General features: G+C 43.2%; 1 protein-coding gene across 1 annotated transcript in view; it reads left to right on the forward strand.

Moving 5' to 3' along the window:
• The window catches only part of LOC102860206 (chromosome unknown open reading frame, human C19orf57), a 51,821-nt gene that overhangs the window by 10,459 nt on the left and 23,981 nt on the right, over positions 1 to 17,381 (forward strand). The window contains exon 4 of the mRNA XM_006900821.1: positions 10,905 to 10,968. Within this exon, the coding sequence (XP_006900883.1) occupies positions 10,905 to 10,968 (64 nt within the window). The remainder of the gene's footprint in view (positions 1 to 10,904; positions 10,969 to 17,381) is intronic.

Below are 17,381 nucleotides of genomic sequence, written 5' to 3' on the forward strand. Positions count from 1 at the left end.
AATGACCAGGGAGGATAGAAGGAGAATTGATGCCTTTGAGCTGTGGTGCTGGAGAAGAGTATTGAATGTACCCTGGACTGCCAAGAAAAAAAATAGATTCACCCTGGAGAGGATTAAACCAGGCTGCTCTTTGGAGGCAAGGATTCTGGGGCTTTGTCTGACATACCTTGGACATGTTGTAAGGAGGGACAGGTCCTTGGAGAGGGACATCATGCTTGGGAGGGTGGAGGGATGGCGCAAGAGGGGAATACCCTCTATGAGGTGGATTGATTCAGTGACTGGGGTACTCAGGATGGGTGTGTCAGAGGCAGTGCGATTGGCACAGGATAGAGCAGGGTTTAAGGCTGTTGGACATAGGGGTTGCTATCAGTCGCAAACGACCCACAACACATAACAACACATAATAACAACATAACAGCACATAACAACAACATGTTTATATACATGCCCAGAGGCAATTGTTCAAACAGAAAAGGGAACACTTAATTGTTTAAAATCAGGAAAGGTATGTGTCAGGGTTGTATCCTTTTACCATACTTCTTCAGTTTGTATGCTGAGCAAGTAATCTGAGAAGCTGGATTAGATGAAGAATATATGGCATCAGGATTAGAACTAGTCTCACTAACAGCCTGTGATAGACAAATGACATGACCTTGTTTGTTGAAAGTGAAGACCTGAAGCATTTACTGATAAAGAGCAAAGACTACAGCATTCAGTATGTATTATACCTCAACATAAAGAAAACCAAACCCTTCACCATAGGATCAAGAAGCAACATTGTGATAAATAGAGGAAACAGTGTTGGGAGTTTCATTTTATACAGTCTTGCACTATCAGTAAAAACAAATCATCTAGGGGAGCTCTGGTGGCCTAGTGGCAAGGAGCTGCAACTACAATCCCAGAGGCTCACGGTTCGAATCCACCAGATACTCTGCCGGGGAAGGAGGGACAGTCTCCTCCTGTACCAGTCAGATCTGATTTGACGGTACACGCACACAAAAATAATAAAAGAAAATAAAAATTTAAAAAAAAAAACCAAAACAAATCATCTATAGAAAGGTACTTAGGGAGGCAAGACAAATATATATCATTAGTTCAGAGAGCTAATGGACCACATAAACTTCAGCTTCCTCTACCTTAAGACCAAAAGAGCTTGATGGTAGTACCCAGGAACCAATGTTGCCTCCTCTGAAAAAGATCATAGTAAAGAATCCTATACAGAGTGGGAGAAAAATGTGGAAAAGGAATTAAAAATCCTGAAAATGACCAAGCTAGTTGGTCTGGTAGAGCCTTGTGGGACCCCCCCTAAACTATGACCTTTAGTCTCTCTGAGCCTGTAACTAAACTTATACCTGTAACATCCAGCCAAACTATAGACAGCTTTATGAGGTGAACACCTGATTGTGCTCTAGCAAAACCTGGACCTGGACCAGGAGGTTATCGTCAGAACAAGACCAAGAAACACTGCATGGTTCAAAATCAGGAAAGGATGCATCCTGTCTCCATACCTTTTCAATTTATATGCAGAACAGATCATTCAGAAGACTGGTCTTAATGAGGAGAAACATGGCATCAGAATTGGAGGAAGACTCATCAACAACTTGCATTATGCACATGACACAACTTTACTTGCTTAAACTGAGGAGGACCTGAAGCATCTGTTTCAGAAGGTCAAGAACTGTAGTTTTCAGTATGAATTGAAGCTCAACGTCAAGAAAACAAAAAATCTCACCACTGGGCCGTTTGGCAACACCATGATAGATGGAGAAGAGATTGAGACTGGTAACAATTTCAGCTTGCTTGGTCCACAATCAAAACTCCGAACCAGCAGCCAGGAAATTAAAAGATGAATTGGATTAGGAAAGTTTGCTATCAGGGACTTCTGTAGAGTGCTGAAGAGCAAAGATGTCAGTCTAGAGGCTAAGGTGTACCTGATCCAGGCCATGCTCTTTGCAGTTACTTGCTATGCATCAAAGAGCTGGACAATGAATATGGATGATAGAAGAAGAACTGATGCTTTTGAGTTGTGGTGCTGGAGAAGAGTTTTGAACATGCCATGGATTGCCAAAAGAACAAGTAAGTCTGGCCTGATGAGGGTGGAACCAGTTTGCTTGTTGGAAGCAAGGATTTTGAAACTCTCTCCCATTTACTTTGGGCATTGCCAGGAGCGACCAGTCCTTAGAGAAAGACATCATGCTTGGAAGGATGGAGTGACAGTACGGGAGAGGAAGACCTTGGATGAGATAGATTGACACAGAGGCTGGGGTAATGGGGGCAGGTGTGTTGGACACAGTGAGATTGGCTCAGGATAGGACAAGGGTTCAGAGCTGTTGTGCATATGGTTGCTATGAGTTGCAGGTAACTTGACACATAACAATGACAAAGGAGGTTCTGTTCACTTCTTAGAACAATTAATCATACAAGAACAAAAGGATAGTATTTGCCCAGAAAGAGCTCAGGTGTAAGGAAGGGTTAGGAAGAGTGCAGCCATAATGTAGTTATTGTTAGGTGCTGTGGAGTTGAGTACAATTCATAGTGACCCTGTGATCTGAACCTTCTATTCTGGCCATCCCCACAATCTGATATATTCAAGCCTATTGCTGCTGTCATTGTGTCCATCTCCTCGTTGAGGGTCTTCCTCTCCTTCACCATCCCTTCACCTTCCCAAGCATGTTGTCCCTCTCCAAAGAATAACCTGTACTAGCAATATGCCCAAAGTATGTGAGACAAAGCTTCATCATCTTTGCTTCCAAGGAGTACTCTGGCTCAGCCTTCTCCAAGACATCTGTTTGTTCTTTTGGCAGTCCCTGGAATATTCAGCACTCTTCTCCAGTACCACAGTTCAAAGGTATCAGTGCTCTCAGATGCATAGCATGTGACTGAAAACACCAAGGCCTTAATCAGGTGCACCTTAGTCCTCAAACTGACACAGTGTAGGAACTACAATTAAATCATGAAACAAAGTCTATATTGAATGGAAAACCAGTCATCCCTCCAAACTTCCACTCAAAGCAGAATAAAAAGTTAAGGAACTCAGGACTCCATGAATAGATTGATTCATGTGGTTTAATAGACACTTTTTTTTCCTTTTTAAAGAAATTATCTTTTTTCTTTTTCTATTATTCATTATTAAACATTTTCTTCTCCCCTCCCCTAGCACATCCCACAATGCATCTCTTGTTCCAGATTGTTCTCATACATGTAATGCCTAATTATAAATTCCTCTCAGACAATTCTTCCCCTCATCTGTTCTAATGCAGAGTTCATTATCTATCTAGTCTTTTCCCATTCTCTTACCAACCCCCCATGGCTGCTCCATTTTATAACAGCAGTATTTGTCCTACTATGACTGAGACAGTTCACTCAACATAATGTCCTTTAGCCTTCCCCATGTTGTCTAATGTTTTAGGAGTTTGTTATTTTTCAGTACTGCATAATATTCCATTGTGTGACTGTACTGTAGTTGTTTGTTTTTTGTTGGTTTTTTTTTTTTAATTTTTTGTGTGCGTGTACCGTCAAATCAGATCTGACTGGTACAGGAGGAGATTGTCCCTCCTTCCCCGGCAAAGCATCTGGTGGATTTGAACCGTGAGCCTCTGGGATTGTAGTTGCAGCTCCTTGCCACTAGGCCACCAGAGCTCCCCTGTACCGTAGTTTTTCTATCCATTTGTTTGTTGATAGGTCCTTAGATTGCTCCCCTTTCTTTGCTGTTGTTGATAAATGCAGCAATAAACATGAGTGTGCATATATCTGTTCGAGTCATGGCTCTGATTTCTTAAGAGTATATTCCCAGTAGTGCAATTGCTGGGTCAAATGAGATTTCTATTTTCCAAGTTTTTAAGAAAGTGCCAGACTGCCTTCCGTAGTGGCTGTACCATTTTACATTCCCACCAGCAGTGAATAAGAGTTCTAATCTCTCCACAAGCTTGCCAGCATTTGTTGTTTGCTGCCCTGTTGAACTTTTTTGTTACTGGAGTGAGATAATATCTCATAGTTGGTTTGATTTGCATTGCTCTTACAGCAAGGGATTTTGAACATTCCTTCATCTTTGTTGACCATCTGAATGTCTTCTTTGGTGAAGTGTCTATTCATATACTGTCTTTTGCCAGTTTTATTCTTCTTATTTCCTGTCTTGCCTTATTGCTCTCACTAATACTTCTAATATAATATTGAGCAGGAAAGGTGGTAGCGGGCATCCTTGCTTAGTTCCTGTTTTCAAGGGGAATGCCTTTAATCTCTCTCTGTTGAAAATTATGTTGGTTCTTGGGTCTGAGTATACACTTTGCACTATGTTGAGGAAATTCCCCTCTATTTTGTTGATTGTTTTAATCAGAAAGTGCTGTTGGATTTTGTCAAAGACCTTTTCTGCCTCAATTGAAAGGATCATGTAATCTCAGTCTTGTTCTTTGCTTTGTTAATGTGATGAATTGCATTAATTATATTTCTTATGTTGGGCCATCCTTGCATACATGTTATGAATCCCACTTGGTCAAGATGAATTCTTTTTTTTTTTAATGTACTGTTGGATTCTGTTGGCCAGAATTTTATTGAGGATTTTTGCATCTATGTTAAATCACCTTTTTTTCAGTGTGATTGAAAGTTTACAAATCATTTCCACTCAATCATTTGTACACATTTTTATAACATTAATTACAATTGATTGTGATTAGTGTCTGACTAACCACTTGTGTATTGCCTTTTCCTTCACCCACCTTACCTATTTATTTTTTTACTCCCCTCTCTCCCCTCCCATTACCGCTAACCATAATAGACACTTTTAAAATTGGACACCATAATGCTTACTCAGTAAATTAATGCTTAAATTAACCAAGAACCTTAAAATACATACAAAAGATTCAGAAACTTTTGAAGAAAATTTCTGATCAGTTGCTGTTTACTTAACTTTGCTAAAGGGTTACAATCACAGGATGAATGAGTACTGGTTACAAGCTCTCTAAAGTATTAAAAACAGAATGTTTATTTCATTTGTTTTAGGAGTTTTAGTGAAAGTTAATCAATCTTGAACCCTCCTGTCTGGCCTGATTACTTTTAAAGGTTTATAGCACAGCTAAAAGTATATTTGTTATGGTGCATAATTTTAACAGCATGTAGCAAGATGACGTTCAGTGCCATGTGTAAGGGAGGGACTTTTTATTCTAATTTCCTAATATAGAAGCTAATATACAGCTGTGGTGCTGGAGAAGAGTATTGAATATACCATGGATTGCTAGGAGAACAAACAAGTTCATCCTGGAGAGGGTGAAGCCAAGCTATTCCTTGGAGACAAGGATTCTAAAGCTTTGTCTGACATACTTTCGGTATGTTGCGAGGTGGAATCAGTCCTTGGAGAGGGACATCATGCTTGGGAAGGTGGAGGGACAGTGTAGGAGAGGAAGGCCCTCGATGAGATGGATTGATTCAGTGACTGGGGTAATGGGGGTAGGTGTGTCAGAGACAATAAGATTGGCACAGGATAGAGCAGGGTTTAAGGCTGTTGGACATAGGGGTTGCTATGAGTTGCAGGCAACTTGACAGCACATAACAACAACAATACAGAACTTGTCTATTTTGGACACTCAGTGAGCAATGAATTAAGGGATTGGTACTTTTGTTCCCACGATGATGGACAAAAGTGAAATCAGAGCATGAGGATGTTTCGTGCAAAGATCTAAGCGGCAGGCTGCTGGGAGGCACAGGGCTTTTGCTGACCACGGATGAGAGAAGGGCTCATCAGGCCCACCCACACAGGTCGCTTGGGGCCTGTCTTGGCAGCGGACTCCTCAGCCCAGTGGACCTGTGGACTGGCCAAGGGCAGCTGTTTCTGTGCGCCTTGGACAAGGCGGAGAGAGAAGAAGAAAATTCTGGCCGGTGGTGAAAGGCCTTTCCCCTCCTGAGGCTTTTGGCCTTTAGTGTTGAACACAAGGTTCTGCCTTTAAAATGCCGTTTGTCTTAAATTAGTCCTGTGAGGACAGATCACAGGAAGGAAATGGGAGGCTCTTCACTTTTGTTGATGTTTTTGCTTTTTATTTGGTCCAAATGCCCATTGGATCAGCAGAGACAACGGGTGTTTCTGAATCATGAGAAAGCAAATAAGCAAAGCTGCTGTGGTTTGCCTCTGCTGGCTGACCGCAAGGCAAGAATGTGTTTGTGTGAAAAACGCTTGGTGGAGCCTTCTGCTGGTTGAGGCACTGGGCTGGGGATCACAGGGCAGTTCTTGTCCTTAAAACCCTCAGGTCAAAAAAGTTTTTTTAAAAAAAAAGCCAAAACCCCTCAGGTCGAATTGAGGACGGAGAGGAGGAGTGCTGACAGCGAGCTGATCAGATGCACAGCAAAAATTCAGACTCATTGCCGTACAGTCCGATTTAACTCACAACTGACCCCCAGTGGGTTTCCAAAGGCTGTGAGTCACAGGGGAGGGGATGGCCCGTATTTCTCCCTCAGAGCTGATGCTGGATTTGAACCAGCCTCTGAGGGTAGCTGCCTTTTTGGGTTTCTCCCTGTGGACTGTGCCTGCTGAGCTCCTGGGGGCACAGTGATGGGGTGAAGTTTGAGGTGGACACACGTGAATGTAACCGAGCAAACCAGGAGCTGGGAGAAAGTCAGCGAATAGCCAAGAGGACTGAGGAGGACTCACTCAGAGTCGGTGTTGGATGGGCAGCTTGTTCACTGGGTTTATGTCAGGAGGTGTAAGGAAGTAAGGCCAGAAAGGAAAAGTGCTCTGACGTTCAGGGATTAAATGCTGGTCTCACTGAAAGGTCGGCGGTTTGAACATGCCTGCAGCTTCAAAGGAGGAAAGACCTGGTAATCGACCCCTGTAGATTCCAGCCTAGGAAATACCATGGGGCCCGTTCTGCTTCACCAGACAAGGTGGCTGTGAGTCAGAATCGACTGGATAGCCCGCCGCTGCAGCCTTGCTGGGTCCTCTAGTTTGTCTGTTTACATTCACTGCTAGACTACAAGCCTGGTACACAGTAAGTACTCAATAAAGGTCCAAGTACACTTGTCGTCTCTGTTGTTAGGAGCTGAGTTGGTGGTTCCAGGCCACAGTCACGGTATGTACAGAAGAACAAAGCTCTGCTCAGTCCTGCGTCACCTTTACAGTCATTTCTGTGTGTGAGTCCACTGGTGGAGCCACTGTGCCAGGCCATCCCATTGAGGGGCTTCCCCTTTTTGCTGATAGTCCACTTTATCGAGCAGAATGTCCTCCTTCAGAGACTGGTCCCCTTGACAGCGTGTCCAAAGTACATGGGATGAAGTCTCACCATCCTTGCTTCAAAGGAGCACTCTGGATATACTTCTTCCAAAATGAATTTGTTTGTTCTTCTGGCAGTTCATGGTGTATGTATATATATTTGTATGACATACGGCTACATTCCCCTCTCCCCACAGAGTGGTTCTCTGTTTCCAACATTTGTATTCCAGTCACCATTATTATCAGTGCATCTTGATTGCATGCATGTTCAATCGATCTCTGACTGTAAAAGTTGGTAGAAATCTTCTATTTCCTCTTCTTTGGCTCTGGTTGTTGGTGCATATATCTGAATGAACAAACAGATTCATCCTGGAGAGGGTTAAACCGGGCTGCTCCTTGGAGGCAAGGATTCTAAGGGCTTCATCTGACATACTTTGGACATGTTGTAAGGAGGGACCGGTCCTTGGAGAAGGACATCATGCTGGGTAGAGTAGAGGGACAGCACAGGAGGGGAAGACCCTCTATGAGGTGAATTGATTTAGTGGCTGGGGTAATCGGAATGGGTGTGTTGGAGACAGTGCGATTGGCACAGGATAGAGCAGGGTTTAGGGTTGTTATACATAGGGTTGCTATAAGTTGAAAGCGACTTGACGACACATAACAACAACAATAAGGTAGTTAGTGAGTTTGAATCACTGACCTTCCAGTTAGCTGCTTAAGGATTTGTGACCCTGGGGCTCCTTGTCCAAGTTCAGTTAGCTATGGTTGAACTTGCAGGCCCTGAAGCCAGACTGCCCGGCTTATAGTCCCGGCTCCATCACCACTGTTCTTGGCCTCTGCCTCTATTTTTACCTGATGCAGTGAGACCATGCTTCACTCCCTGGGACAGTGTTTGGCATGTTTATCCCTTATTGATAATAGCAGTGGTATCCCTTATTAGTTGTTCCTGTTCCTTGATTAACTACATAGATTGGAGCCAGATTTGAGAAGGTCTTGACATTTCTATGTGGAGGAGTTTCCTTTATTCAGCAAATAATTGTTGATAAGCACCTTTAGACTCTAAATAAAGTATGTAGAAAAGAAACCCTGATTGTTTTCAGGAATGGGGTAGTTTCTGAAGAGATGCAAAGGGACAGGAGACAGAGAGGCCGCACCCTCTGAGCACGTAGGTACTCTGGGTCCCAGTTTCTATAGGTTGTGCGTTTTGGAGATGTCAGGAAATTAGAACAGCACATGATTTCAGGGGCCTCGGCGATCTGCACCCTCTATGTGCATTTATTCAGTCATCCCCCACCAATTCTTCTGTTGAGTCAGCTCTAATGATGACATCACCCAGTGGGTGTCCCAACAGAACTAGACTCCGTACAGCGTCCAGCGGTTGGTTTTGTGGGCATAAATCTCCAGGCTTTTCTTCGGAGTGGATTCAAATCTCTGACCTTTCGGTGGTTGTTGTCGTTGTTGTTGTTGTTGTTGTTATGTGCCGTCGAGTCACTTGCAACTCATAGCGACCCTATGTACAACAGCCCTAAACTCTGCTCTGTCCTGTGCCAACCACACTGCCTCTAACACACCCATCCCGATTACCCCAGTCACTGAATCAATCCATCTCATAGAGGGTCTTCCCCTCCTGTGCCGTCCCTCCACCCTCCCAAGCATGATGTCCCTCTCCAAGGACCGGTCTCTCCTCACATGTCCAAAGTATGTCAGACGGAGCCTCAGAATCCTTGCCTCCAAGGAGCCACCCGGTTTAACCCTTTCCAGGACGAATCTCTTTGTTTTCCTGGCAGTCCATGATACTCTCAATACTCTTCTCTAGCACCACAGCTCAAAGGCATCAATTCTCCTTCTATCCTCCTTAGTCATTGTCCAACTCTCTGATGCATACCAAGTGATAGCAAAGACCATGGCCTGTATCAGACACACCCTAGTCTCCAGAGAGACACCATTGCTCTTCAGTACTTTGGAGAGGTCCCTAACAGCAGACTTTCCCATGGCAATGTGCCTTTTAATTTCCTGGCTACTGGTGCCAAGAATGTTGACTGTGGAGCCAAGCAAACTGAAGTTGTGAACAATCTCAATCTCTTCACCATCCATCCTGATGCTGCCAATTGGTCCAGTGGTGAGAATCTTTGTCTTCTTGACATTGAGCCTCAATCCATATTGGAGGCTGCAGTCCTTGACCCTCTTCAGCAGGTGCTTCAGGTCCTCCTCAGTTTCAGCAAGCAGGGTAGTGTCATCTGCATAACGCAGATTGTTGATAAATCGTCCACCAATCTTGAGCCCACATTTCTCCTCATAGAGCCCAGCCTCCCAGATAATCTGTTCTGCATATAGGTTGAAAAGGTATGGAGATAAGATGCATCCCTGGTGTACACCCTTCCCAATTTGGTTAGCCTTTAATAATTAGCAACACCCAGGAACTCCTCGGCCATCCACTAAGTGTTTATGGAGGACTGATGGTGTACTAGATGTTCATTTAGGCACTCAGGAGACAGCAAAAAATGAGGTAGACAGGGCCCCATCCTGCCTCAGAGCCTGGTTGTAGGGGGTGGGGGGATCACCTAGTCTATCAACTATTTGGAAAAAGGCTGTGAAGGGAGTTGTTGAATCTTAACCAACTTATCACAGACCCTCCAGCGGGTTTTCAGAGGCAGTAAATGGCACCAGAGAAGACTGCCCATCCTTCTCCCTCAGAGCAGTTGAGGTGGATTTGAATTTGAGATTGCAGTCCAGCTTTTTACCACTAAGACACGAGAGTTCCCTGTGAAGGAAGTACAGCAGTCATGTATCAGAAAGGAAAAAATCAGAGAGAAGTCCAGGATTTTCCTCTCTGCAAGGACTTTGAGGTGGGACCCAGAGGAGCCAGCCATGTACCCCAAACCACTCACTCCCTCAGCTAGGTAAGGTGGCCACATTCACTTCGAGACAAGGCCACCTTACGCAGTCAACGTCAGTAACAACCTGTCCATGTATGTTGTTGTTAATTAAGTGCTGTCCAGTCAACTCATAGTGACCCGATGAACAAAAGATCTGACCCCTGTTCTATCCTGCACCATCCTCACACTTCCTGACACACAAGGGCACATTGCAGCAATCGCCACGTCAGTCCACCTGGTTGAGGGTCTTCCTCTCCTTGGCAATCCTCCACCCTTCGCAGCATCATGTCCTTCTCCAAGTCATAGACCCCTCCTAGTAACTTGCCCAAATAAATCCATGTATAGTCTTTGGCCTCATAAACTGGTCAGTCCCACCTCTGGAAATAAGTCCCTCCTCACCAGTTGTTGTTATGTCCCTTCAAATCGAAGCTGACTCATAGCTGACCCTCCAGTAGGTTTTCAGAGGCATTTAATAGCACAGGAGGAGATAACCCAACTTTCTCCCATGAGGCAGCTGGTGGATTTGAACCACATGGCTTTGGGGTTACAGCACAGCTTCTTACCACTAGGCCTCCAGAGAACTTTCATCACTAGTAGAGGACCAGAATAGGGTGTTGCATCCATCTTCTGGAACATGCTTACCAAATTTACACCAATGGTCTGGCTTGGTCTCATTGCCATGACAGTACATATTCCTAGAACCCACCACCCCTTCTTCTCTATCTCTAATTCAGGAGGAGTAGTCCATTCTGTGAGACCCCCAAAGAAATCAAGGCTGGATGGCTCTGATGGGGGGCCCCCGGGGCCTGAGTTAGACCATTTGTCTCTCCCTGAAGACTCGGAAGACAAGATTGGATCCACTGTACAGAGTGGGGAGGAACCAAGACCGGCAGCTCCCAGGTATGTGACTCAGAACATTTTAGTAAGCAGGAATGGGGGAGACCAACGTGACTCTTGCAATGCTACCTCCCCTGATGTCTCAGGGCCCCTCAGATAGTATTTACAGAAGCTTTCCTCCCAGGATACTCCCCTGTCTAACCAGAAGGTCAGTATTTTAATCTTATGCGAGGAAAACAAGTTATTCAAGGTCACTTTGTTAAAGAATGTAAACTGATGTCTCATCTGCTGGTCAAATCCCTTGCTTCACATTCCTCTCCTCCTTAATCAAGAAGAGTCTGAGGCCTAGAAACAGTATGTGGAGTGAAATAAATCAGTGACACAAGGTCGTCTGTGAAATGATCCCACCTACACCAAGTAGGTGAGTGTGTAGAGACCAAAGCCCTTAGTTGTTACTGGGAGTAGAAGTAAAGGAGAAGTAGAGGGTTTGCTCAGGGAACACCAAATTTCTCTTAATGATGGGGAAATAATTTAGAAAGAAATAGTGCCATGGTTGTACAACATGATGAACATAATGTTACTGGAATGTAAATGTAGTGCTAAATTAGCAAATGTCTTCTTAAATATGTATTATTTTACCACAAATGTATTTTAAAAGATAACGTATGTGCCAGCCAGTGTGATAATTGCATATAACACTTTACATACATAGTTCATTTTTCCTTCCTGGCGTGGTGCCGTCTCAGTTTTTATCTCCAGTTCACAGATGAAGCCCTGAGGTTATGGGTAAGTAAGGTGCCCAACCTCCCTGCCCTGTGCCATGGGGCCCGGGCTGGCAGTCGAACCTCAGTGCATCCACATCCAGCTCTTGTGCTCCTTGTTGTTTCCTGGTGGTTTTACTCTTTCAGCAAATAGATAACTAAACATGGTGATAAAAGAGGCTTCACAAGCAGTTTAACCTCTCAGGGGATTAAAATCTGTGGAACTATTGCAAGTAGAGTTAATGGAAATTAGAGAAGAAAGGTTCCTTAGACTGAAACATCATGGACTGAATGACTAAATTTTCTGAAAAACATAATGGGAATTTTCTGAAAAACATAATGGGCTAGAACTTTTTTTTCCTGGTTCATCTCTGTCTGTCTGACTTTGGGTCATTGCTGTCTTGGAACTAAAGGCTGGATCAGGTGGCCTGAAATAGTGACCCACGGAGGCCCAGGCCGGCCTATTGGAAGTGATGTGAGGAGATCACTTATCACAGATGCCTCACAGACCTCATCCCCTTAGACAGACAGATAAAGACAAGATGCTGCCCTGTCTCTGGCCACTCCCAATAGAAGTTCTAGAGAGGCTTCAGAAAGGCGGGCCAGAGGGAGCTGTCCTGTCCATGAAAAAGGTGGATGCTGGGTGTGCTCACCTTTTTAATTTCTTTGATTTTAAATGTGTTTTTTAAAGTGTTACTATAAAATATCACCATGTATAATCATAACACAGAAGAACATAACAGAGCAAAGGTTCACATATTTTTAAAGAAATGAAATGCTGCCGGTATTCCCCTCACCCCACAAAAACCACCCACTGTGACCATTCTCAGTTGTTCTTAAACTTTCTCACAGACATCTTCCTATCAATGTCAAGACTCTCTCTGTTTCTGTAGCTCCTCTGGAACAATCAAAGTCCAATTGCTTGTTTTCACACCTTAGGACTTTTCTCACCCCAGGGCCAAAGTTGAAATCACCTGATCTGTTTTGACAGTGTGTGTTAATGATTTTTGTATTGGATACTTTCCCATAGATTACAGTTGATAATGATCCTATAGAACAAAATAGAACTAACTGCCCAACAGGACTTCCTAGGCTGCAGTCTTTGTATGAGAGCAGATCGCCAGGTCTTTTCTCCTAGAGAGCTGTGTTGCTGTGTTAAGTGCCGTTGAGTCTTGTATGACTCATAGTGACCCTATGAACAACAGATCTGAACCCTATTCTATCCTGTACCAATCTCACAATCTCTGATGCACTTGAACCCATTGCTGCAGTCACTGTGTCAGTCCACCTGCTTGGGGGTCTTCCTCTCCTTTGCCATCCCCTCACCTTTCCAAGCATGATATTCTTCTCCAAGGAATAGCCTCTCCTAGCAACATGCCCAGAGTATGTGAGAATACGTGTCATCATTTTTGCCTCCAAGGAGCACTCTCTCTCCACCTTCTCCAAGACTTATCTGTTTGTTCTTTTGGCAGTCTGTGGATAGTCAGTACTCTTCTCCAGCACCACAGAGCAAAGGCATCAATTCTTCTTTTGTTGTCCAGTTCTCAGCAGCATAGCAAGTGACTGGAAAGACCATGTCCTCAATCAGGGACACCTTATCCTCAAACTGACATCATTCCTCCTCAGTAATTTGGAGAAGTTCCTGACTGCAGACTTTCCCAGTGTTATATGTCTTCTAACTGTTGGTACTAAGTTTACCAAGTAGGATGAAGTCTTTGACAATTCATTCTTTTCTCCATTTATCGTATTGCCTATTGGTCCAACGGTGACAATTTTTGTTTTCTTGACATTGAGATGCTAGCCGTATTGAAGGCTGCGGTCTTTGCTCTTCTGCAGCAAGTGTTTCCAGTCGTCATCACTTTGAGTAATCAAGGTTGTTTCATCTGCATAAAAAGCTATTGTTGTTGTTAAGTGCCATCAAGTCACAGGTGACTCATAGTGACCCTATGAAGGAGAGTCCTCGATGCTTGGGTGTCTCTCATCCTCTCTCCAGGTTCATAGGGTTTCTGGAGGCAAGCTGTTACGGAAGTGGATGCCACTCCTCCTTCCAAGCTTGTTTTAATCGGGGAGCTCCACCCCACTCTCTAAAAAGCTATTAGTAGATTCAAATCACCAACCTGTGAAAACCCTATGGGGTGGTGAGAAAGAAGATAACTGTTAGATGGTGGTTGCTGTTACGATGTGCCATCAGGTCGCTTGCAACTCGTAGTGACTCTGTGTACAATAGCCCTGAAACCTGCTCTATCCTTTACCACTTTCTGTCTCTGACACTCCTACCCTCATTTCCCCAGTCCCTGAATCAATCCACTTCATCCAGGGTCTTCCTTAGGATAGAAAGATAACTGTTGCTGCTATTATCATGAACCCCCTCCAATACCTTCAGGAGCAGATTTTTCTATTTTGATAGATATCCCTAACAACAACAAAATGTCTGACAACTTTCTCTCAAACACAAAGTATATTTTATAAATTTCCTGAAGTAACTGATAGGAAAACCTCAACTATACTGGTGACCTCAGTGTGTTTTTAGAGTGCTAAAGATTTCAATGAAAGACCTTTGTTTCCCTCTTAATGAATCTATGGCCTCATGCTTTTGAATTTTAATAAAGTAAAAGATACTACATCAGATAGTATCTTTTGCGTAGAATAAAGTCACACAGGGACCCAAATTACGTGTTCGAGGTGATTGGTCTCCGTGGTAGTGGTTGTCGTCCTCGTCTTCAGGTGTTTCAGTGTTGATCGTAGCTGTCAGGAAGGCCTGAATAAAAAGATCATGGCTTTTATGGCTTGTTTTCTGTTGTAAACACTTGGCCCAGCCTTGCTACTTCATATAAATGTCACAGTGTACCCATATCTAGATTTTTTTTTTTAGTAATACTTGCTATTTTGTTTTCTTAAGTTTATTTTCTTCCTTTAATCTCTGAATTCTTCCCTCCTTCCTTTCCAGTCCCCTCTCCTTGTCCCCTGATAACCACTGTTTTCTTCCCCCCCCACATGATTATTTGCATTGATTTTATTTTTATTACTGTCTAGTTCTGTTTTAAGTTCTTGATCTAAATCATAGAGGTGATATTTGTTGTTGGGTTTTGATGGTAGTTGTTTCTTTTTTCTTGTTCTCTATAACATAGGATTCCTTCATTGCTTCAAAATGAAACTCAGAAACAAATTCCTGGGATAGAGCCATTTCTTTTCTTTCTTTGTTGAATTGTCATTTCATTGAAAGTTTACAGAGAAAATTGATTTTCCATTTCAACCATCCATATGCATTTTGTTTTATGATATTAATAGTAATACCCACATTGTAATAGTACTCTTCCCATTTACTTGCTGTGCTTCTCATTCACAGTAACCCATCTGTCCTACTCCCTCTTGCCTCCTGTCTTTACTCCTAGGCATATGCTGCCCTTTTGATCGTGTATAGTTGATATATATGTTTCTAAGGAGTGAGTACATCGCTGTGGGTTTTGTTCCCCTTAGAGGCTTGTTCTTTGGGTAGACCTTAAATCACAGGAGGAAGCTTAGTTCTAGGTTCAAAGGATAACTAAGAACCATAATCTTGAAGGTTCTGCCAGTCTCTATCCAGCAGTAAGCCTGGCCATATTATGGGTTTTGTTAGGCTAAACAGTAGCAGTTCCATTTTACTGGACTTGTACCTGACTCACTCTGCCTCTGAGATGAGCAAGCCTCCCCTCCCTCCAAGACAGGCAAGCCTTCCAGACTAAGATAGAAGGAAGCCCAGAAAAACTAAGATAACAGGACACCTGGAGGTGCATAATATCTCAGAACAAAAAAGTTCCAAGATGAATCTGCTGAACCAGAATGGGCTGATGCTTCATTGAAAGCCTAAGCGCAGCTGCACCAAGGCAAATATTAAATAAAAACCTATTTGCTAAACACTCGGCTAGTGTTGCTTCTGGACTTTATAGTGAACCTTTCAGTTTTGCATTTTGTTCATTTCCAGCCCACTCTGTCTGGGATCTTCTACTGTGATCCTTTTTTCGAGCCCTTTTATACATGTGCCTCAGAGTTGTATCCTTTCACCATATAATCCAAGATATATATGAAGGAGAATGCGACATCAAATTCAGAAGAAGACTGTTCCTCATCAACCTCCAGTATACAGATGACATAGCCTTGCTTTCTTAAAGTGAAGATGACTTGAAATACTTACTGAAGATCAAAGCCCTTTAGTGTAGATTACACATAATAAGAAGTAACAATAAATGGCATCATGAAGTTGTTGGACAACTGGGTGGGGTGCAGGCCGTAATTCACAGGACTGAGAACTTTGTAATACTGGCCAAAACAGAGGTAGAGTGGAAGCACCAATATTGGCAGGACTGACAATTTTTTAACACTGGCCTAAAGCCATGAGGCTCAAGACTGAGGTACATGTGAACATGTTTCAGGAGCCGTCCTGACTGTATTCTGCTACTAACCTGCATTATAACCTTTGACTTCCCTTAAAAAAAATACTATATTTAGAGCATATACTGTTATGAATGTTGTGACAGCAAGGATATCATTGTTGATGTCAGATGGATCTTGCCTGAGAGCAGAGAATACCAGAATGCCAATTTGTGCTTTATTGACTAGGCAAAATCATTCACCTGTGTGGATCATAACAAACTATGGCTAACACTGAGAAGAATGGGAATCCCAGAAACTTAATTGTGCTTATGGGAAACCTGTACCTAGACTAAAGAAGTTGTGTGAACAAGAACAAGGGAACATGATATGGTTTTAAATTAAGAAAAGTGTGCATTAAGAGTGTATCATTCCTCTCCATCTAGGCAGTATGCTGAGCAAATTATTAAAAAAGTTAGACTCTATGGAAAAGGATGTGGCATCAGGATTAGAGGAAGACTCATCCATCAGTAACCTTTGTTATGCAGATGACAACAATCTCACTTGCTGAAAATGAAAACTTAAACAGTTGCTGCAGAAAATTAAACACTGCAGCCTTCAATATATATTGCATCTCGATGTCAAGAAAACAAAAATTATTACCACAGAACCAATAGGCAACATCATGGTGGAGCAAAGATTGAAACCATCAACAAGTTTATTTTACCTGGATCCACAATCAATATACTTTGTACCAGTAGTCAGGAGATCAGGAGACATACTGCACTTAGAAAGTCTGTAGTTAGGGACCTCTCCAAATTACTGAGGAGCAATGATGTTAGCTTGAGGACTAAGGTGCACTTGATTCAGACCATGGTCTTTTCAGTCACTTACTGTGCATCTGAGGGCTGGACAGTGAATAAGGATGACAGAAGAAAAATTGATGCTGTTAAGTTGTATTGTTGGAGGAGAGTACTGAACATCTCATGGACAGCCAGAAGAACAAACAGGTGTGTCTTAAAGAAGGTGTGCTCCTTGGAGGCTAGGATGGCGAAACTTTGTTTCACATCCTTTGTTGTGTACCATAGAGCCAGAACTGACTCACAGCTGACCTTCCAGTGGGTTTTCAGAGGAGTTAATCACATGGGAGGAGATTGCCCATCCTTCTCCCAGGGAGCAGCTGGTAGTCTTGAACAGTGTGCCTTCGTGATTGCAGCGCAGCTTCTTGCCACTCAGATATCAGAGCTCCCTAAGATGTTTCCCATACTTTGAACATATACTGTTGTTGTTATGTGCCATCGAGTCGTTTCCGACTCATAGCGACCCTATGCACAACAGCTCTAAACCCTGCTCTATCCTGCGCCAACC

Source organism: Elephantulus edwardii, unplaced genomic scaffold (assembly GCF_000299155.1).
Source record: "Elephantulus edwardii isolate Elephantulus edwardi_28Jun2011 unplaced genomic scaffold, EleEdw1.0 scaffold00296, whole genome shotgun sequence".
In the NCBI taxonomy this organism is placed as follows: domain Eukaryota; kingdom Metazoa; phylum Chordata; class Mammalia; order Macroscelidea; family Macroscelididae; genus Elephantulus; species Elephantulus edwardii.